This window comes from Hyla sarda, chromosome 1 (genome assembly GCF_029499605.1).
Source record: "Hyla sarda isolate aHylSar1 chromosome 1, aHylSar1.hap1, whole genome shotgun sequence".
Taxonomy (NCBI): domain Eukaryota; kingdom Metazoa; phylum Chordata; class Amphibia; order Anura; family Hylidae; genus Hyla; species Hyla sarda.
The window spans coordinates 612,717,104-612,740,274 of NC_079189.1; the positions used below are offsets into that span (position 1 = coordinate 612,717,104).

Here is a 23,171-nt window from a genome sequence, read left to right on the forward strand (position 1 = left end):
TGGAACAGTGGGCTGTGCAAATTAAACATTTTGTACAGCCCACTGTTCCAAAGATCTGACAGACACCAGTGGGGGGTAAATGCTCACTGTACACCTTGTTACGTTCCTCAAGGGGTCTAGTTTCCAAAATGGTATGCCATGTGGGGGTTATTTTGCTGTCCTGGCACCATAGGGGCTTCCTAAATGCAACATGCCCCCCCGAGCAAAATTTCATACTCAGAAGAGATGGGGTTACAAATTTTGGGGGGTATTTTCTGCTATTAACCCTTGCAAAAATGTGAAATTTGGGGGGAAACACACATTTTAGTGAAAAAATATATATTTTTTTACATATGCAAAAGTCGTGAAACACCTGTGGGATATTAAGGTTCACTTTACCCCTTGTTACGTTCCCCAAGGGGTCTAGTTTCCAAAATGGTATGCCATGTGGGGATTTTTTGCTGTTCTGGTACCATAGGGGCTTCCTAAATGCAACATGCTCCCCAAAAACCATTTCAGAAAAACATACTCTCCAAAATCCCCTTGTCACTCCTTCGCTTCTGAGCCCTCTACTGCGCCCGCCGAACACTTTACATAGACATATGAGGTATGTGCTTACTCGAGAGAAATTGGGCTACAAACATAAGTATAAATTTTCTCCTTTTACCCCTTGTAAAAATTCAAAAACTGGGTCTACAAGAACATGCGAGTGTAAAAAATGAAGATTGTGAATTTTCTCCTTCACTTTGCTGCTTTTCCTGTGAAACACCTAAAGGGTTAAAACGCTGACTGAATGTCATTTTGAATACTTTGGGGGGGGGGGGGGTGTAGTTTTTATAATGGGGTCATTTGTGGGGTATTTCTAATATGAAGATCCTTCAAATCCTCTTCAAAACTGAACTGGTCCCTGAAAAATAGTGAGTTTGAAAATTTTGTGAAAAATTGGAAAATTGCTGCTGAACTTTGAAGCCCTCTGGTGTCTTCCAAAAGTAAAAACTCGTCACTTTTATGATGCAAACATATAGTAGACATATTGGCCCAGATTTATCAAACTGTTTGGGGGAAAAAGTGGAGGGATTTTTCCCCAGCAACCAATCACAGCTCAGCTAACGAGCTCTGGTAAAGTGAAAGCTGAGCTGTGATTGGTTGCTGTGGGGAAATCACTCCACCTTTTCCCTAACACAGTTTGATAAATCTGGGCCATTGTTTTTGTGAATACATTTTTTTTTATTTGGAATATCCATTTTCCTTACAAGCAGAGAGCTTCAAAGTTAGAAAAATGCAAAATTTTCAATTTTTTCATAAAATTTTGGAATTTTTCACTAAGAAACGATGCAAGTATCGACAAAATTTTACCAATAACATAAAGTAGAATATATCACGAAAAAACAATCTCGGAATCAGAATGATAGGTAAAAGCATCCCAGAGTTATTAATGTTTAAAGTGACAGTGGTCAGATGTTCAAAAAACGCTCCGGTCCTAAGGTGTAAAATGGCCTGGTCCTTAAGGGGTTAAAGGAGTAGTCCAGTGCTGAAAAATGTATCCCCATTACTAAGTATAGAGGATAAGTTTCAGATCACAGGGGGTCCGACCGCTGGGGCCCCCCACGATCTCCTGTATGGGGCCCGGCTCGTTGGCCAGAAAGCGCGTGTTGACCACGGCACGAAGCAGCGGCCGCCACGCCTCCTCAATACAGCAATATGGCAGAGCCAGAGATTGCCGAAGGCAGGGCTCTCCCATAGCGCTGTATTGAAGGGGTGCGTCGGCCCCGCTTCGTGTCATGGTCAACACGCGCTCTCTGGCCAACGAGTAGCAGCCCCCACATATAGTAGAAGTAGCTGCCCCCTTTAGATTGCAGCAGCCCCATTTAGGCAGTAGTAGCAGTATCTATGATACGCACAAATCATACATACATCCATCATACCACATTATACCAACATACACACGCACATCATAAATACCACATCGTACCTACATCCATATACACTTCATACATGCATACACACATACGTACATCATACATATGCACATCATACAAACACACACATCATACATACCACATCGTACCTACACCCATATACACTTCATACATGCATACACACATACGTACATCATACATATGCACATCATACATACACACACATCATACATACCACATCGTACCTACACCCATATACACTTCATACATGCATACACACATACGTACATCATACATATGCACATCATACATACACATGCACATCATACATACCACATCGTACCTACATCCACATACACTTCATACATGCATACACACATACGTACATCATACATATGCACATCATACATACACACGCACATCATACATACCACATCGTACCTACATCCATATACACTTCATACATGCATACACACATACGTACATCATACATATGCACATCATACATACACACACATCATACATACCACATCGTACCTACATCCATATACACTTCATACATGCATACACACATATACGTACATCATACATATGCACATCATACATACACAGGCACATCATACATACCACATCGTACCTACATCCACATACACTTCATACATGCATACGCACATCATACATATGCACATCAAACATACAAAAATGGGGGGGGGGAGCTTGTCAGTGGAGCTTAGGACCTGGGGCGGGGGGCTTTGTTAGTGGAGCATGGCTGCCTGTTGAGGACTGGGGGGGGGGGGGGTTCTGGTCAGGGGCAGTGTCAGGTGTCATCAGTGGAGTGGAGCGCGGCTGGGAGGGGTGTCAGGTGTCATCATTGGAGTGTGGCAGTCTGATGAGGGGGGGGGGTGCGGTGGATGTTGATTTGGATGCTGTCAGAACAGTGCTTCATGCTGCGCTTATCCTACAAGATGAGGAGCACATGGGGGTGGGTGGGTGATGTATACAGAGCGCTATCATGGCTGAGCTCTCTGATCAAGTTTTTTTGTGGCAGTCACAACTTCACCTCCCGACAGGCCGCTCTAGGCAGCTGCCTACTTTGCCTATAGGCAGTGGCAGCCCTGCCAGTAGAAGTTCCCCATGGATTATGCCTGTTGGGTCTTCTCCATGAGGAGCAGTGAATATCACAACCATATACAGTGACCCCTCCAGATCTGAGAAATGTGTCAATGGCCGCAAGAACCGACCAATCAGAATGGGCATTCACTGGTAAAACCCCTGTATTACTGAAACATATGCACTGACTGGCTGTCTGGTAGTGCCCCCTACAGTACAGGGTGATGCTACATGTTCTGTAATACTCTTTACCTGTGCCAGGATTAGCTGCTTCTTTGGACACCAGGTGAGGGCGGCTCCATGTGACTTTTTTAGGACATTGTGTACTGTACAGGACCCTGAAGAAGCTCCTCTACATAAACAGTGATTACAGATCCCAGCAGATCTGTATTTGGACACTTCCAATAGGGGACAAAACATTTCCAATAGAGGAGCCACTGTCACAGGGGTACAGCCAATACCATATAAGGGGCCAAGGCCCCCGCTGCACCCCCCTGCAGCAGCCCCAGCACAGAAGCAGAAGACCATTGTTTAAACAGCGGTCTCCTGCTTTTGTACATTGGCCGGTCACATCATTCACCCCCCTCTGATCTCCTCATGCCACTTTATTCCCCCCTGTGCCAAATAATGTCCTCTTGATCCGCCCTGTGCCATTTCTTTCTCTCCTTTACTCCCCCTGTGCTATTTCATTTTAGTGTTACTCGCCAATATTCACAATTCGAATTTTAATCGCAAATATCGTAATTACGAATATTCGTTTTTTTTCCACATATACGAAAATGTATGCGCATATGCAAAATTTATGCGCATATTCGCGAATATTGAGGCCTCCCTTATTTAAAGGTATAGGGAACTGTGACTGGTGCATTAACCATTGTGGTCTATGGCGATCTTACAGCATGTAAAACAGTAAGCTAAGCAGGACTGTCTCGGCAGCACAGTGGATGGGAGACCACCACGGGTTTGTGTCCCGGGATGGGACAGAGTTTTAGAGTGTTGTGGTTTAACTTTACTTTCCTGGAAACGCTGCAGAGTTGCCCAAAGCAACCAATCAGATTGCTTCTTTCATTTTTTCACTAGGCCTCTCCAAACTGAAAGAAGTGATCTGATTGGTTGCTATGGGAAACTCAGAAACTTTTCCTGGAAAAGTTTCTGAGTTGCCCACAGCAACCAGATTGCTTCCTTCATTTTTCAGAGGCCTTTTCAAAAATGAAGGAAGCAATCTGATTGGTTGCTATGGGCAACTGAACAACTCTTCCTCTACACTGGTTTTGATGAATCTCTCCCATAGAGGGAGATGTATCAAAACCTGTCCGGAGGGGGAGGATGAATTGGCACAGGTGAGATAAAGAGGATTAATGGCACAGGGAGTGGTAAAGAGGGGGAGATGAATTTGCACCGAGGGTAATAAAGGGGGAATGAAATAGATCTGGGAGATTCTACTGTAATATTTCTATCATGTTTTATAGGTAATTACACTCGAGTACAGTAAAGTATTCGGTCATTTAGAAAGATTTTAGAGCCTATTTTTCCCAATAGCGGACACTTTTTTCTCCCCGTGAGTGTCCGCTATTGAGAGATTCTACTGTATCACTCTTTTCCTACCATGTAAACTATAGTGATGACATCGCTGGATCGGTGACTACGTTCTAAAAGAAAACTTTTATTAACAATTGGGAACAAGTTTGGAGATGCAGTATATGATATATGTATAAATGTCAGATATCCTATGTACATGGTTAATATATAGAAGTGTTATCTGCATCATTTATTGCTATGAATTGTCTTCTCTCCTGTGTGAATTCATAGATGTCTGATAAGTGTTTATTTTTGGGTAAAACATTTCTTACATTCTGAACATTAAAATGACTTCGGTCCTGTATGAATTTTTTGATGTTGAACAAGGCTTGATTGCTGAGTAAAACATTTCCCACATTCTGAACATGAAAATGGTTTTTCCCCTGTGTGAGTTCTTAGATGTTTAACAAGATTTGTTTTCTGAGTAAAACACTTCTTACATTCTACACATGAAAATGGCTTCTCTCCTGTGTGAGTTCGTTCATGTTTAACAAGACTTGATTTCCGAGTAAAACATTTCCCACATTCTACACATGAAAATGGCTTCTCCCCTGTGTGAGTTCGTTCATGTTTAACAAGACTTGATTGCTGAGTAAAACATTTCCCACATTCTGAACATTGAAATGGCTTCTCCCCTGTGTGACTTAATTGATGTTTAACAAGATGCGATTTCAGAGTAAAACTTTTCCCACATTCTGAACATAAAAATGGCCTCTCTCCTGTGTGAGTTCGTTCATGTTTAACAAGATGTGATTTCTGAGTAAAACTCCTATCACATTCTGAACATGGAAATGGCTTTTCTCCTGTGTGAGTTTTTTCATGTTGAACAAGATTTGATTTGTCGCTAAAACTTTTTTCACATTCTGAACATGAAAATGGCTTCTCTCCTGTGTGAGTTCTTTGATGTTTAATAAGATCTGGATTGTGAGTAAAACATTTCCCACATTCTTCACAAGAAAATGGCTTCTCGCCTGTGTGAGTTCTTTGATGTTTAATAAGATCTGATTTATGAGTTAAACATTTCCCACATTCTGAACATAAAAATGGCTTTTCTCCAGCATGAGTTTTTTCATGTTGAACAAGATTTGATTTGTCAGCAAAACTTTTTCCACATTCTGAACATGAAAATGGCTTCTCCCCTGTGTGAGTTCTTTGATGTTTTACAAGATGCGATTTCTGAATAAAATATTTCCCACATTCTACACATGAAAATGATTTCTCTCCTGTGTGAGTTCGTTTATGTTTAACCAGATGTAATTTATGAGTAAAACATTTCCCACATTCTGCACACAAAAATTGCTTCTCTAATGTGTGAGTTCTTTCATGCTGAACAAGATTTGATTTGTCATTAAAACTTTTCCCACATTCTGAACATGGAAATGGCTTCTCTCCTGTGTGAACTCTTTGATGTTTAATAAAATTTGATTTCTGAGTGAAACATTTCCCACATATTGAACATGAAAATGGCTTCACTCCTGTGTGAGTTCTTTGATGTGTTACAAGAGTTGATTTCAGAGTAAAACATTTCTTACATTCTGAACATGAAAATGGCTTTTTCTTATTTCGCCTTACAGCCTGTGATGAATCTTTAGGTCGGACCTGTATAACAGGATGAGATGACAGATCTTGGCTGTGAGGGGCTGAGGGTGTATCTGGGATAATGGAATGCTCTTCATATGTATCTTGTGTGATATCATCATCTGCTTTATAATCTGAAGATATAAAATCCTCCTCTGATCTCCTGGTACAAGAATCTGTCAAGAATAAAACACATTATTTTTGAGTATTAACCCCTTACTGACCAGCATTGTAGTCTTTTCCTCCTCTCCATCTAAGAGCCTTAAAGTGTTACTGTCATTACTAAGACATTTTAAAAGAATGCTTAAATCAGTGTAGTAATGTGCCCTAAGACCTGTATGCATAATAATATGCTTGTAATATGTAAAATACCTTTTGATCTATGTATATCTGTGATCAGTCTTCTGAATTCCTCTCAGAGGCTGGGAGCGTTTCCCCTTGAGAAAGATGAGCTCCTCTTCTCCCCCCCTCCCCTGTCATGAGGTCTGCACAAACATTTTTACTTTTGCAAAGCATATTGGCTGAATGCATGCTCTATATAACTGTAATGCAGCCATGGGGGCGTGGTTTGGATGCCGAGCTAAGCGGTCACATGCTCCGGAGTTCCCGCCACTCGGCACTGATTACCCTGTGATTATCCTGACTGAACGGCTGCTACTTACCTCTTGTGGCTCTCTGGTAGTGGGGGATGGCTTCGGGAGCCTGCTGGTGCGTGGTGGTGACTAGAGAGGTGGTCTGATAGTGTGTTCTCCTGCGGGGGACGGCGGACTCTGTGCCGGATGGTCTCCTGGTGCTGCCTTCTCCTGAGGTGCCGGTCCTGTGGCCTCTTCTTGGTCCTCTGGTCATCTGCTCCTGCTGGTCCCTGGCCTGGGCTGTTAGCTTGGGAGGTGAAGAGGGGGAGCCGCCATTACAGGCTTCGTGACCAAGGCCTCCCCCGTCGCCTGGGTTGCTCCCGTGTTCCTCGGTGTCGGCCTGGTGGTGTGTCCTGGCTGCTCCCGGCTGACTCTGTGGCTGCTGGGCTCATTGGAATAACAGAGGCTCTCCATCTGTCTGCCTACTGCCCTACCATAAAGGGTGCCCAATTGCCTTCTATAGGGCTGGACGGTCTTCTCACCCTGCTGTGTCTGCTGCTGTTGGGCCATCTCCTCACTGTCTCCTGAGCATCTCTGCCTAGCCGGGCTTCAAGGGGCTCTCACTGACTGTTCCTGCACACTTCCACTGGCTGAGGGCTAGTCGTCCTGCTGCCTCTATCCCATACATCAAGGGTAGTGACGGTGTGATAGTGGTGGATCCTCAGAGGATCAACTCTGTTTTTAGGGACTTTTACTCGTCTTTATATGCTGCCCCATCTTTGCCCTATCAGGGTGAAATTCTGTTCTTCTTACATGACCTATCCCTTTCCAAACTTAGTCATGCTCAAGCGGAGGCATTGGATGCTCATTTAACGATTGAAGAGGTGGAGCAGACTCTACGTGACCTTCCTCATGGGAAGACCCCTGGTTTAATTTAAATAATTTTTATTGGATTTTTTTTGAGAAATTTGGAAGACTGCTGGTTTGGACGGGATGATAGGAGATTGGTACAGGATGGGTGAGAAGCGCTCGAAGCTAGAAGCTGCAGTGGGGGAGGGCTTTCCTACTGGAGTGGTAGTTAGTCTGGATGTTTACAAAGCCCTTGACTCTGTGTTGTGGCCCTATCTATGGGAGGTTCTGGGTATGTTTGGGTTCGGTTCCCGATTTTGCACTTGGATCCGCTTGCTCTATGATGGCCCTATGGCCCTAATTCGCACTAACTTAGATGTTTCTCCTCCCTTTCTCCTCGGCCGTGGGACGAGGCATGGGTGCCTGCCTTCTCCCTTCCTTTATGCGATGGCAATGGAGCCTTTAGAGGCTGCTAATCGTTGGGACCCTGCTATCTGTAGTATTCCCAGGGGTTCCATTGTTGAGAAGGATAACACCCTTGTGTATTTGGCGGATGCCGAGGACTCGCTTTTGTCCCTTGCCTCTCAGTTGGTGTATGCAGCGTGGTGGATCAACGTGGATCTGTCCAACTCAGCGACTGCCTTGGCTGGAGCGATTATGGGTTTGTATGAGGCTCTTCCTAACACTCATTACAGATACCACTCTCGCTCTTCCCCTTCAATCTGTTGCTAAAGTATGGTCCGTGGTGTCGAGTAGCTTTCCACAGCCTCTGGTATCTCCTAGGGCACCCTTGTGGGAGTACGTACATTTGTATCACCTGCATGGGTTACAGGATGCCAGATTCTGGGGTTCTCATGGTGTTAAGTTTGTGATTCACTTGCATTCATCCCCCCTTCTCACTCCATCACTTTTTCAGTATTAAGTAAAGATAAGGCTTATCATATGCACATAGTTAATAGTGGTTGGGAAAACTAAAAGGTACCTGTGACCCCCATTGGGTGGTTTTTAGTTAAGTAACTTTGAGGCCTCAGAGCAGTGAGTGCGGATTATTATCAGTAACCAAATACTGACAGGAAGGAGCGGAACTCTACTGGATCTGACTGCAGGGAACACATAGAGAGACTGAATTCATTCTTTACATACAAATAATGAGAGGACGTGTGTATATAGTCATGTCTATTACCTGGTGATGTGAGGGGCTGCTGATCCTCCATCATGACCTGATCCTTGTACTGATCCTTGTGTCCTTCTACATACTCCCACTCCTCCATGGAGAAATAGACCGCCACGTCCTGACACCTTATAGGAACCTGACACATAATGATACAGTCATCACCCCGACCCCTCCAGTGGTGTTACTGTATAATGTCCCAGCATTCCCAGCAGTGTCACCTCTCCAGTCATCACCAGACCCCTCCATTACTGTATAATGTCCCAGCATTCCCAGCAGTGTCACCTCTCCAGTCATCACCAGACCCCTCCATTACTGTATAATGTCCCAGCATTCCCAGCAGTGTCACCTCTCCAGTCATCACCAGACCCCTCCATTACTGTATAATGTCCCAGCAGTGTCACCTCTCCAGTCATCACCAGACCCCTCTATTACTGTATAATGTCCCAGCAGTGTCACCTCTCCAGTCATCACCAGACCCCTCCATTACTGTATAATGTCCCAGCAGTGTCACCTCTCCAGTCATCACCAGACCCCTCCATTACTGTATAATGTCCCAGCAGTGTCACCTCTCCAGTCATCACCAGACCCCTCCATTACTGTATAATGTCCCAGCATTCCCAGCAGTGTCACCTCTCCAGTCATCACCAGACCCCTCCATTACTGTATAATGTCCCAGCAGTGTCACCTCTCCAGTCATCACCAGACCCCTCCATTACTGTATAATGTCCCAGCAGTGTCACCTCTCCAGTCATCACCAGACCCCTCCATTACTGTATAATGTCCCAGCAGTGTCACCTCTCTAGTCATCACCAGACCCCTCCATTACTGTATAATGTCCCAGCAGGGTCACCTCTCCAGTCATCACCAGACCCCTCCATTACTGTATAATGTCCCAGCAGGGTCACCTCTCCAGTCATCACCAGACCCCTCCATTACTGTATAATGTCCCAGCAGGGTCACCTCTCCAGTCATCACCAGACCCCTCCATTACTGTATAATGTCCCAGCAGTGTCACCTCTCCAGTCATCACCAGACCCCTCCATTACTGTATAATGTTCCAGCAGTGTCACCTCTCCAGTCATCACCAGACCCCTCCATTACTGTATAATGTCCCAGCATTCCCAGCAGTGTCACCTCTCCAGTCATCACCAGACCCCTCCATTACTGTATAATGTCCCAGCAGTGTCACCTCTCCAGTCATCACCAGACCCCTCCATTACTGTATAATGTCCCAGCATTCCCAGTAGTGTCACCTCTCCAGTCATCACCAGACCCCTCCATTACTGCATAATGTCCCAGCAGTGTCACCTCTCCAGTCATCACCAGACCCCTCCATTACTGTATAATGTCCCAGCAGTGTCACCTCTCCAGTCATCACCAGACCCCTCCATTACTGTATAATGTCCCAGCATTCCCAGCAGTGTCACCTCTCCAGTCATCACCAGACCCCTCCATTACTGCATAATGTCCCAGCAGTGTCACCTCTCCAGTCATCACCAGACCCCTCCATTACTGTATAATGTCCCAGTAGTGTCACCTCTCCAGTCATCACCAGACCCCTCCATTACTGTATAATGTCCCAACAGTGTCACCTCTCCAGTCATCACCAGACCCCTCCATTACTGTATAATGTCCCAGCAGCGTCACCTCTCCAGTCATCACCAGACCCCTCCATTACTGTATAATGTCCCAGCAGTGTCACCTCTCCAGTCATCACCAGACCCCTCCATTACTGTATAATGTCCCAGCATTCCCAGCAGTGTCACCTCTCCAGTCATCACCAGACCCCTCCATTACTTTATAATGTCCCAGCAGTGTCACCTCTCCAGTCATCACCAGACCCCTCCATTACTGTATAATGTCCCAGCATTCCCAGCAGTGTCACCTCTCCAATCATCACCAGACCCCTCCATTACTGTATAATGTCCCAGCAGTGTCACCTCTCCAGTCATCACCAGACCCCTCCATTACTGTATAATGTCCCAGCAGTGTCACCTCTCCAGTCATCACCAGACCCCTCCATTACTGTATAATGTCCCAGCAGTGTCACCTCTCCAGTCATCACCAGACCCCTCCATTACTGTATAATGTCCCAGCATTCCCAGCAGTTTCACCTCTCCAGTCATCACCAGACCCCTCCATTACTGTATAATGTCCCAGCAGTGTCACCTCTCCAGTCATCACCAGACCCCTCCATTACTGTATAATGTCCCAGCATTCCCAGCAGTGTCACCTCTCCAGTCATCACCAGACCCCTCCATTACTGTATAATGTCCCAGCAGTGTCACCTCTCCAGTCATCACCAGACCCCTCCATTACTGTATAATGTCCCAGCAGTGTCATCTCTCCAGTCATCACCAGACCCCTCCATTACTGTATAATGTCCCAGCATTCCCAGCAGTGTCACCTCTCCAGTCATCACCAGACCCCTCCATTACTGTATAATGTCCCAGCATTCCCAGCAGTGTCACCTCTCCAGTCGTCACCAGACCCCTCCATTACTGTATAATGTCCCAGCAGTGTCACCTCTCCAGTCATCACCAGACCCCTCCATTACTGTATAATGTCCCAGCAGTGTCACCTCTCCAGTCATCACCAGACCCCTCCATTACTGTATAATGTCCCAGCATTCCCAGCAGTGTCACCTCTCCAGTCATCACCAGACCCCTCCATTACTGTATAATGTCCCAGCAGGGTCACCTCTCCAGTCATCACCAGACTCCTCCATTACTGTATAATGTCCCAGCATTCCCAGAAGTCACCTCTCCAGTCATCACCAGACCCCTCCATTACTGTATAATGTCCCAGCAGTGTCACCTCTCCAGTCATCACCAGACCCCTCCATTACTGTATAATGTCCCAGCATTGTCACCTCTCCAGTCATCACCAGACTCCTCCATTACTGTATAATGTCCCAGCAGTGTCACCTCTCCAGTCATCACCAGACCCCTCCATTACTGTATAATGTCCCAGCAGTGTCACTTCTCCAGTCATCACCAGACCCTCCATTACTGTATAATGTCCCAGCATTCCCAGCAGTGTCACCTCTCCAGTCATCACCAGACCCCTCCATTACTGTATAATGTCCCAGCAGTGTTACCTCTCCAGTCATCACCAGACCCCTCCATTACTGTATAATGTCCCAGCAGTGTCACCTCTCCAGTCATCACCAGACCCCTCCATTACTGTATAATGTCCCAGCAGTGTCACCTCTCCAGTCATCACCAGACCCCTCCATTACTGTATAATGTCCCAGCAGTGTCACCTCTCCAGTCATCACCAGACCCCTCCATTACTGTATAATGTCCCAGCATTCCCAGCAGTGTCACCTCTCCAGTCATCACCAGACCCCTCCATTACTGTATAATGTCCCAGCAGTGTCACCTCTCCAGTCATCACCAGACCCCTCCATTACTGTATAATGTCCCAGCAGTGTCACCTCTCCAGTCATCACCAGACCCCTCCATTACTGTATAATGTCCCAGCAGTGTCACCTCTCCAGTCATCACCAGACCCCTCCATTACTGTATAATGTCCCAGCAGTGTCACCTCTCCAGTCATCACCAGACCCCTCCATTACTGTATAATGTCCCAGCAGTGTCACCTCTCCAGTCATCACCAGACCCCTCCATTACTGTATAATGTCCCAGCAGCGTCACCTCTCCAGTCATCACCAGACCCCTCCATTACTGTATAATGTCCCAGCAGTGTCACCTCTCCAGTCATCACCAGACCCCTCCATTACTGTATAATGTCCCAGCAGGGTCACCTCTCCAGTCATCACCAGACCCCTCCATTACTGTATAATGTCCCAGCATTCCCAGCAGTGTCACCTCTCCAGTCATCACCAGACCCCTCCATTACTGTATAATGTCCCAGCATTCCCAGCAGTGTCACCTCTCCAGTCATCACCAGACCCCTCCATTACTTTATAATGTCCCAGCAGTGTCACCTCTCCAGTCATCACCAGACCCCTCCATTACTGTATAATGTCCCAGCAGTGTCACCTCTCCAGTCATCACCAGACCCCTCCATTACTGTATAATGTCCCAGCAGTGTCACCTCTCCAGTCATCACCAGACCCCTCCATTACTGTATAATGTCCCAGCAGTGTCACCTCTCCAGTCATCACCAGACCCCTCCATTACTGTATAATGTCCCAGCAGTGTCACCTCTCCAGTCATCACCAGACCCCTCCATTACTGTATAATGTCCCAGCAGTGTCACCTCTCCAGTCATCACCAGACCCCTCCATTACTGTATAATGTCCCAGCAGTGTCACCTCTCCAGTCATCACCAGACCCCTCCATTACTGTATAATGTCCCAGCAGTCACCTCTCCAGTCATCACCAGACCCCTCCATTACTGTATAATGTCCCAGCATTCCCAGCAGTGTCACCTCTCCAGTCATCACCAGACCCCTCCATTACTGTATAATGTCCCAGCAGTCACCTCTCCAGTCATCACCAGACCCCTCCATTACTGTATAATGTCCCAGCAGTGTCACCTCTCCAGTCATCACCAGACCCCTCCATTACTGTATAATGTCCCAGCATTCCCAGCAGTGTCACCTCTCCAGTCATCACCAGACCCCTCCATTACTGTATAATGTCCCAGCAGGGTCACCTCTCCAGTCATCACCAGACCCCTCCATTACTGTATAATGTCCCAGCAGTGTCACCTCTCCAGTCATCACCAGACCCCTCCATTACTGTATAATGTCCCAGCATTCCATGCAGTGTCACCTCTCCAGTCAGCAGCTCCATCATCTTGTTGATGAGTTCTCGGATCTTCTGTTCATCCATTTCCTCATGTATCAGGGAGTGAGGTGGGGGCCCCGGGATTGGGCTCAGGGTTCTTCCCCATCCTTCACACACAGGGGCCCGACAGCGCCCACTAGAGGACTTCTTCACTACTGTGTAATCCTGTGTATGGAGAGACACATTAATATGACTACATACATTCCCAGAATCCCTCACTTCTCCAGTCATATCCATCTGTTATTACATAGATAAGAATGAGGTCATGTGACATCACTCCCAGAATCCCTCACCTCTCCAGTCATATCCATCTGTTATTACATAGATAAGAATGAGGTCATGTGACATCACTCCCAGAATCCCTCACCTCTCCAGTCATATCCATCTGTTATTCCATAGATAAGAATGAGGTCATGTGACATCACTCCCAGAATCCCTCACCTCTCCAGTCATATCCATCTGTTATTACATAGATAAGAATGAGGTCATGTGACATCACTCCCAGAATCCCTCACCTCTCCAGTCATATCCATCTGTTATTACATAGATAAGAATGAGGTCATGTGACATCACTCCCAGAATCCCTCACCTCTCCAGTCATATCCATCTGTTATTCCATAGATAAGAATGAGGTCATGTGACATCACTCCCAGAATCCCTCACCTCTCCAGTCATATCCATCTGTTATTACATAGATAAGAATGAGGTCATGTGACATCACTCCCAGAATCCCTCACCTCTCCAGTCATATCCATCTGTTATTCCATAGATAAGAATGAGGTCATGTGACATCACTCCCAGAATCCCTCACCTCTCCAGTCATATCCATCTGTTATTACATAGATAAGAATGAGGTCATGTGACATCACTCCCAGAATCCCTCACCTCTCCAGTCATATCCATCTGTTATTACATAGATAAGAATGAGGTCATGTGACATCACTCACAGAATCCCTCACCTCTCCAGTCATATCCATCTATTACATAGATAAGAATGAGGTCATGTGACATCACTCCCAGAATCCCTCACCTCTCCAGTCATATCCATCTGTTATTACATAGATAAGAATGAGGTCATGTGACATCACTCCCAGAATCCCTCACCTCTCCAGTCATATCCATCTGTTATTCCATAGATAAGAATGAGGTCATGTGACATCACTCCCAGAATCCCTCACCTCTCCAGTAAGCCGGAAGAGTATCTGTAGGGTGAGGTTTATGATCCTGTCGGCCATCTTGTTCCTGTCTCTCTCCATGGTTGATGGGTCATCCAGGAGAATTCTCTTATATAGAAGATATCAGCAGAGGATCCTGGATTGGAGAAACCTGAAGGGAAGAAGAGGAGACGATGAGAAATGGCGGCTGCTAATAGAAACAACAACAGAGTAAGAGACAAATACACAGAAAGTTCTGGATCTTGTGATCAATGAGAAAAACCCATAAGAAGTGATGAGGCCGAGATATCATCTATGGAGCCTCCTCATCTGACCCGAATATACAAACTACGTGGGAGATTTATCAAAACCTGCCCATAGCAACCAATCAGATCACTTCTTTAATTTTTAACAAGGCCTCTGCAAAGTGAAAGCAATCTTGTTGGTTGCTATGGGCAAATTTACATCTGGACAAGTTTTGATAAATCTCCCCCATTATACATATAAACACACCTACCTGTATCTGTAGAGGAGCCGTGTACAGGACCTGCGATGATGTCACCGTCATGTGATCAGTCACATGGAGGAGGAGGAGTCACATGATCAGGGGCTGCTGCTCTAGGCTCATCTGCTCAGTGTATGCAGGACTCTGCTGTGCTGGTTGTGATCGCTGCTGGATGAGCTGAAGTTATGTGTATGCAGCAGAGCTGTGTGTGTGTGATGTGCGTGGTGCAGAGCTGTGTATGTGTGTGTTATATATGTCTGCAGCAGAGCTGTGTGTAATGTACATGTAGCTGAGCTGTATGTGTACACAGTAGAGCTGTATATGTGTAATGTGCATGTAGCTGAGCTGTATGTGTACACAGTAGAGCTGTATATGTGTAATGTACATGTAGCTGAGCTGTATGTGTACACAGTAGAGCTGTATATGTGTAATGTACATGTAGCTGAGCTGTATGTGTACACAGTAGAGCTGTATATGTGTAATGTACATGTAGCTGAGCTGTATGTGTACACAGTAGAGCTGTATATGTGTAATGTACATGTAGCTGAGCTGTATGTGTACACAGTAGAGCTATATATGTGTAATGTACATGTAGCTGAGCTGTATGTGTACACAGTAGAGCTGTATATGTGTAATGTACATGTAGCTGAGCTGTATGTGTACACAGTAGAGCTGTATATGTGTAATGTACATGTAGCTGAGCTGTATGTGTACACAGTAGAGCTGTATATGTGTGATGTGCATGTAGCTGAGCTGTATGTGTACACAGTAGAGCTGTATATGTGTAATGTACATGTAGCTGAGCTGTATGTGTACACAGTAGAGCTGTATATGTGTAATGTACATGTAGCTGAGCTGTATGTGTACACAGTAGAGCTGTATATGTGTAATGTGCATGTAGCTGAGCTGTATGTGTACACAGTAGAGCTGTATATGTGTAATGTACATGTAGCTGAGCTGTATGTGTACACAGTAGAGCTGTATATGTGTTATGTACATGTAGCTGAGCTGTATGTGTACACAGTAGAGCTGTATATGTGTAATGTACATGTAGCTGAGCTGTATGTGTACACAGTAGAGCTGTATATGTGTAGTGTACATGTAGCTGAGCTGTATGTGTACACAGTAGAGCTGTATATGTGTAATGTACATGTAGCTGAGCTGTATGTGTACACAGTAGAGCTGTATATGTGTAATGTGCATGTAGCTGAGCTGTATGTGTACACAGTAGAGCTGTATATATGTAATGTACATGTAGCTGAGCTGTATGTGTACACAGTAGACCTGTATATGTGTAATGTACATGTAGCTGAGCTGTATGTGTACACAGTAGAGCTGTATATGTGTAATGTACATGTAGCTGAGCTGTATGTGTACACAGTAGAGCTGTATATGTGTAATGTGCATGTAGCTAAACTGTATGTGTACACAGTAGAGCTGTATATGTGTAATGTACATGTAGCTGAGCTGTATGTGTACACAGTAGAGCTGTATATGTGTAGTGTACATGTAGCTGAGCTGTATGTGTACACAGTAGAGCTGTATATGTGTAATGTACATGTAGCTGAGCTGTATGTGTACACAGTAGAGCTGTATATGTGTAATGTGCATGTAGCTGAGCTGTATGTGTACACAGTAGAGCTGTATATATGTAATGTACATGTAGCTGAGCTGTATGTGTACACAGTAGACCTGTATATGTGTAATGTACATGTAGCTGAGCTGTATGTGTACACAGTAGAGCTGTATATGTGTAATGTACATGTAGCTGAGCTGTATGTGTACACAGTAGAGCTGTATATGTGTAATGTGCATGTAGCTAAACTGTATGTGTACACAGTAGAGCTGTATATGTGTAATGTACATGTAGCTGAGCTGTATGTGTACACAGTAGAGCTGTGTGTAATGTACATGTTGCTGAGCTGTATGTGTACACAGTAGAGCTGTATATGTGTAATGTACATGTTGCTGAGCTGTATGTGTACACAGTAGAGCTGTATATGTGTAGTGTACATGTAGCTGAGCTGTATGTGTACACAGTAGAGCTGTATATGTGTAATGTACATGTTGCTGAGCTGTATGTGTACACAGTAGAGCTGTATATGTGTAGTGTACATGTAGCTGAGCTGTATGTGTACACAGTAGAGCTGTATATGTGTAATGTACATGTAGCTGAGCTGTATGTGTACACAGTAGAGCTGTATATGTGTAATGTACATGTAGCTGAGCTGTATGTGTACACAGTAGAGCTGTATATGTGTAATGTACATGTAGCTGAGCTGTATGTGTACACAGTAGAGCTGTATATGTGTAATGTGCATGTAGCTGAGCTGTATGTGTACACAGTAGAGCTGTATATGTGTAATGTGCATGTAGCTGAGCTGTATGTGTACACAGTAGAGCTGTATATGTGTAATGTGCATGTAGCTGAGCTGTATGTGTACACAGTATAGCTGTATATGTGTAATGTGCATGTAGCTGAGCTGTATGTGTACACAGTAGAGCTGTATATGTGTAATGTACATGTAGCTGAGCTGTATGTGTACACAGTAGAGCTGTATATGTGTAATGTGCATGTAGCTGAGCTGTATGTGTACACAGTATAGCTGTATATGTGTAATGTGCATGTTGCTGAGCTGTATGTGTACACAGTAGAGCTGTATATGTGTAATGTGCATGTAGCTGAGCTGTATGTGTACACAGTAGAGCTGTATATGTGTAATGTACATGTAGCTGAGCTGTATGTGTACACAGTAGAGCTGTATATGTGTAATGTGCATGTAGCTGAGCTGTATGTGTACACAGTAGAGCTGTATATGTGTAATGTACATGTAGCAGAGCTGTATGTGTACACAGTAGAGCTGTATATGTGTAATGTGCATGTAGCTGAGCTGTATGTGTACACAGTAGAGCTGTATATGTGTAATGTGCATGTAGCTGAGCTGTATGTGTACACAGTAGAGCTGTATATGTGTAATGTGCATGTAGCTGAGCTGTATGTGTACACAGTAGAGCTGTATATGTGTAATGTACATGTAGCTGAGCTGTATGTGTACACAGTAGAGCTGTATATGTGTAATGTACATGTAGCTGAGCTGTATGTGTACACAATAGAGCTGTATATGTGTAATGTACATGTAGCTGAGCTGTATGTGTACACAATAGAGCTGTATATGTGTAATGTACATGTAGCTGAGCTGTATGTGTACACAGTAGAGCTGTATAAGTGTAATGTACATGTAGCTGAGCTGTATGTGTACACAGTAGAGCTGTATATGTGTAATGTGCATGTAGCTGAGCTGTATGTGTACACAATAGAGCTGTATATGTGTAATGTGCATGTAGCTGAGCTGTATGTGTACACAGTAGAGCTGTATATGTGTAATGTACATGTAGCTGAGCTGTATGTGTACACAGTAGAGCTGTATATGTGTAATGTACATGTAGCTGAGCTGTATGTGTACACAGTAGAGCTGTATATGTGTAATGTGCATGTAGCTGAGCTGTATGTGTACACAATAGAGCTGTATATGTGTAATGTACATGTAGCAGAGCTGTATGTGTACACAGTAGAGCTGTATATGTGTAATGTGCATGTAGCTGAGCTGTATGTGTACACAATAGAGCTGTATATGTGTAATGTACATGTAGCTGAGCTGTATGTGTACACAATAGAGCTGTATATGTGTAATGTACATGTAGCTGAGCTGTATGTGTACACAATAGAGCTGTATATGTGTAATGTACATGTAGCTGAGCTGTATGTGTACACAGTAGAGCTGTATATGTGTAATGTACATGTAGCTGAGCTGTATGTGTACACAATAGAGCTGTATATGTGTAATGTACATGTAGCTGAGCTGTATGTGTACACAGTAGAGCTGTATAAGTGTAATGTACATGTAGCTGAGCTGTATGTGTACACAGTAGAGCTGTATATGTGTAATGTGCATGTAGCTGAGCTGTATGTGTACACAGTAGAGCTGTATATGTGTAATGTACATGTAGCTGAGCTGTATGTGTACACAGTAGAGCTGTATATGTGTAATGTACATGTAGCTGAGCTGTATGTGTACACAGTAGAGCTGTATATGTGTAATGTACATGTAGCTGAGCTGTATGTGTACACAGTAGAGCTGTATATGTGTAATGTACATGTAGCTGAGCTGTATGTGTACACAGTAGTGCTGTATATGTGTAATGTACATGTAGCTAAGCTGTATGTGTACACAGTAGAGCTGTATATGTGTAATGTACATGTAGCTGAGCTGTATGTGTACACAGTAGAGCTGTATGTGTGTAATGTACATGTAGCTGAGCTGTATGTGTACACAGTAGAGCTGTGTGTAATGTACATGTAGCTGAGCTGTATGTGTACACAGTAGAGCTGTATATGTGTAATGTGCATGTAGCTGAGCTGTATGTGTACACAGTAGAGCTGTATATGTGTAATGTGCATGTTTTAAACTTTCTCAATATCATACGGTCCTGTGTATGATTTTTACTTAGGCCAGTAATTCATAATTTGCGCCAAACGATCTTTGGCGCAATTGTGCACCTATACATTTTTTTTCTGGCGCAATTCACCGCCAAGAAATTTTATACATGAAAAATACACATAGCAATGTCAGAAAATGTAAAGGCATCAAAATACATAAGTATTTTTTTTTTTGTGAAAGCAGGGACGCCTCCAGGGCTGCTCAATACTATCCTGCGACATAGTTGTCCCTGAGGGACCTTCACCCTCTGTTGAGCCAGCATTGAACATGGCCACACAGGTTCAGCACTAAAGTAACCAAAAACAAAAAATACACTCGTTAAAAATAAAATCCATTTCACATGGTGGGTATAAACCCCACAAAAGAAAATAACTCATGTCGCTTGCTGATATACTGCAGGAGGGACTCCGAAATGGCTGCTCTACAGGGTAACATACATGTCCTCTGTGGTGGTAAGTTCTGTGTAAAAGGCGCTGGGAACGGCTGATTTCAACATTTGAGCCAAAATTACTGACAACGTGCGCCAAATGATAAATTTGGTGTAATTCCACAAAAACCTAAGTGACAAAAAAAAAGGGTAAAAAGGCAAAATTTATAAATACCCCCCTATGACCAGGAGCAGAGCAAAAAGAACAATGCCCAGCTAAAATGACAACCTATTACTCACCATTACAGCAACGAGCAGGAGCAAATCGGGCAAGGTCTCTACTGTGCGCGAGGAGTCGCCTGCGGTCGTCAAATCTGGGCGGGCAGCGGTGACGTCAGCGGGAAGTGCTGGATGCGCCCCGAGTACAGGACGTGCAGCATCTGGGGCAAAGAAGGAGCAGGGCATCCTTGTGAGAGAATGGGGAATCCCCAGAGAAGGAGCAGGACATCCTTGTGAGAGAAGGGGGAATCCCCAGAGAAGGAGCAGGGTGTCCTTGTGAGAGAAGGGGGAATCCCCAGAGAAGGAGCAGGGTGTCCTTGTGAGAGAAGGGGGAATCCCCAGAGAAGGAGCAGGACGTCCTTGTGAGAGAAGGGGGAATCCCCAGAGAAGGAGCAGGGTGTCCTTGTGAGAGAAGGGGGAATCCCCAGAGAAGGAGCAGGGTGTCCTTGTGAGAGAAGGGGGAATCCCCAGAGAAGGAGCAGGACGTCCTTGTGAGAGAAGGGGGAATCCCCAGAGAAGGAGCAGGACGTCCTTGTGAGAGAAGGGGGAATCCCCAGAGAAGGAGCAGGACGTCCTTGTGAGAGAAGGGGGAATCCCCAGAGAAGGAGCAGGGTGTCCTTGTGAGAGAAGGGGGAATCCCCAGAGAAGGAGCAGGACGTCCTTGTGAGAGAAGGGGGAATCCCCAGAGAAGGAGCAGGACGTCCTTGTGAGAGAAGGGGGAATCCCCAGAGAAGGAGCAGGGTGTCCTTGTGAGAGAAGGGGGAATCCCCAGAGGACCAGTGGGGATAAGTGGCTTGACAGGGACCAGTAGAACTGCAAAATGGAGCGGCTCAGCAGCGGTGGGCAGAACGAGCCGAGGCACATGGAATCGGACACGGAGGGGACCCTGATGCGGGTGATGGCGGCTCTCGACATTCACCCTGCAGTATTGAGGCCAGCCTGCTGGAGGAACCAGGGAATGTTGGGGATTTGTTGCACAGTCAGTCGTTGGGACATAATGTGGTTAAAAAGGGTAATGGATCAGAGGAAGAAACTATAAAGCGTTATAAAGCTACAGAGCGTGATTTGCATAACCCCCTGCAACAGCTACTTATAGCCAAGTATTGGGGGACAATGTAACCACGTTTTAATCCTGTCAACTTCCCCGCATTAAAAGAAAGAAATGGAAGGTGTCCCTATCTGCCCCTATTGCATTTAGCCCAGCCACTCGGCCATCCGATAAATTGAAAGTCCTGTTTCAGACTCCATCCCCACCACACTCACTGGAAAGTTTGTTTTTAAAATCCTTACAGAGGGATATAAATATGGTGGATAAACCAGCAGAAATGGCTCCTTTTACAGAACTTTCTATGAGATAGTTGTTGGCGGAGTTACATCAGTTGTAAAAAAATGCCGTCGATAGCATCAGGCCCGTCGTTACAGGACAGGCAAAACAAGCAATTGCTTGGGGCCCCGAGCAGAGCTGGTGCTTGTTGTGCCAGGCAGTCTTCCTGCAACTATCCCGGTTCGGCAGCTCGCCCCCTGTCGGTCGGCCGGGCCAGCAGTGCAAGAGCCTGGAGCTGGAGTCAGAGACTAAAGCCGCTCGGCCTCCGGCTCCTATTTTGTGCCCGGCTCACCATTAGTTGCCGGGAACTCAGGATGTCCCCGCCCCTAGTTAAGTGCCGACAGCTACTTGCGTCGGCCTCGTATTGACATTCGCTCACCTTACGCTCCCAAAATTCAAGAACCGGAGTTACTACGTCCTGACGCCGGCCCTAGGTATTCTGAGAGCGTGACGTGCGCGAACATCATTACCACGCGCTACGTGTAGTTGTGCAAGCCCTTATCTGGGAAAGGTTCTGCCCTGAATTCCCAGCAACTGCAGCAGCAGAGGTACCAGCCGGGGGGGGGTCTAATCTAGGGGTACTGCCTGCCTACTGGGGGAGGGGGTTAATCTGGGGGTACTACCTTCCTACTGGGGAGGAGGGGGTTAATCTGGGGGTACTACCTGCCTACTGGGGGGGGGAGGGGGTCAATCTGGGGATACTACCTGCCTATTGGGGGGGGTCAATCTGGGGGTACTACCTGCCTACTGGGGGAGGGGGTTAATCTGGGGGTACTACCTTCCTACTGGGGAAAGTCAATCTGGGGGTACTACCTGCCTTGTGGGGGAGGGGGTTAATCTGGGGGTACTACCTTCCTACTGGGGAAAGTCAATCTGGGGGTACTACCTGCCTACTGGGGGGAGGGGGTTAATCTGGGGGTACTACCTTCCTACTGGGGAGGAGGGGTTAATCTGGGGGTACTACCTGCCTACTGGGGTGAGTGGGTTAATCTGGGGGTACTACCTTCCTACTGGGGGGAGGGGGTTAATCTGGGGGTACTTCCTGCCTACTGGGGAGAAGGGGTTAATCTGGGGGTATTACCTGCCTACTGGTGGGAGGGGGTTAATCTGGGGGTACTACCTGCCTACTGGCGGGGGGAGGGGGTCAATCTGTGGGTACTACCTGCCTACTGGGGGGAGGGGGTTAATCATGGGGTACTAGGGGTGAATTTAAACTTTATGGCTATGCTGTGGTTCCTGTAGGCTTTGCGTGCATAAGGTGGGGAGGGGGGCCTCCATGTCTATTTTGCTTGGGCCTCCAAATTCCTTCAAATGGCCCTGGATAGTATCCACATAGAGATACAACAACTGGCGACCCGCACCTCACAGGTCAAGCAAAAACTTGAAGTTATTGTGGCACAGAATGCAGTTGATAACAGAGTAGGCGACCTGAGGGAAGAATTAAAGTTATCGAAGGCCAAGGTGACAAGTATGGAGGACAGGTCACGTAGGAACAACCTCAGGGGGGGTCCCAGAAGAGATAAA

The 23,171-nt window shown here is 45.7% G+C and overlaps 3 protein-coding genes and 1 long non-coding RNA gene across 4 annotated transcripts in view; 1 reads left to right on the top strand and 3 right to left on the bottom strand.

Annotated features, from left to right (window-relative positions):
* LOC130306975 (oocyte zinc finger protein XlCOF7.1-like) overlaps positions 1-23,171 on the bottom strand; it is a 308,614-nt gene that overhangs the window by 219,386 nt on the left and 66,057 nt on the right. The gene's annotated exons all lie outside the window — the stretch shown is intronic.
* The window catches only part of LOC130298857 (uncharacterized), an 85,255-nt gene that overhangs the window by 44,345 nt on the left and 17,739 nt on the right, over positions 1-23,171 (top strand). The gene's annotated exons all lie outside the window — the stretch shown is intronic.
* Positions 4,658-23,171, bottom strand: part of LOC130298666 (oocyte zinc finger protein XlCOF6-like) — a 52,006-nt gene continuing 33,492 nt past the window's right edge. The window contains exon 6 of the mRNA XM_056551360.1: positions 4,658-5,839. Coding sequence (XP_056407335.1) covers positions 4,869-5,839 — 971 coding nt within the window. The 3' untranslated portion in view covers positions 4,658-4,868. The remainder of the gene's footprint in view (positions 5,840-23,171) is intronic.
* LOC130298535 (gastrula zinc finger protein XlCGF66.1-like) lies at positions 8,593-14,907 on the bottom strand. The gene is made up of 3 exons (XM_056551349.1): positions 14,698-14,907; positions 13,505-13,684; positions 8,593-8,895 (listed from the first exon to the last, which is right to left on the bottom strand). Exons 1-3 carry the CDS (start codon positions 14,773-14,775, stop codon positions 8,638-8,640), a joined length of 516 nt encoding a protein of 171 aa, XP_056407324.1. The 5' UTR covers positions 14,776-14,907; the 3' UTR covers positions 8,593-8,637.

What these genes read in the sequence shown, in the direction of transcription:
- LOC130298535 (XM_056551349.1), bottom strand. Translation starts at nt 14,775, where the DNA reads ATGGAGAGAGACAGGAACAAGATGGCCGACAGGATCATAAACCTCACC. An exon ending in TCTTCCGGCTTACTGGAGAG is followed by an intron (nt 13,685 to 14,697) that starts GTGAGGGATTCT and finishes CTCCATACACAG; the next exon opens with GATTACACAGTAGTGAAGAA. An exon ending in TGGAGCTGCTGACTGGAGAG is followed by an intron (nt 8,896 to 13,504) that starts GTGACACTGCAT and finishes ATTATGTGTCAG; the next exon opens with GTTCCTATAAGGTGTCAGGA.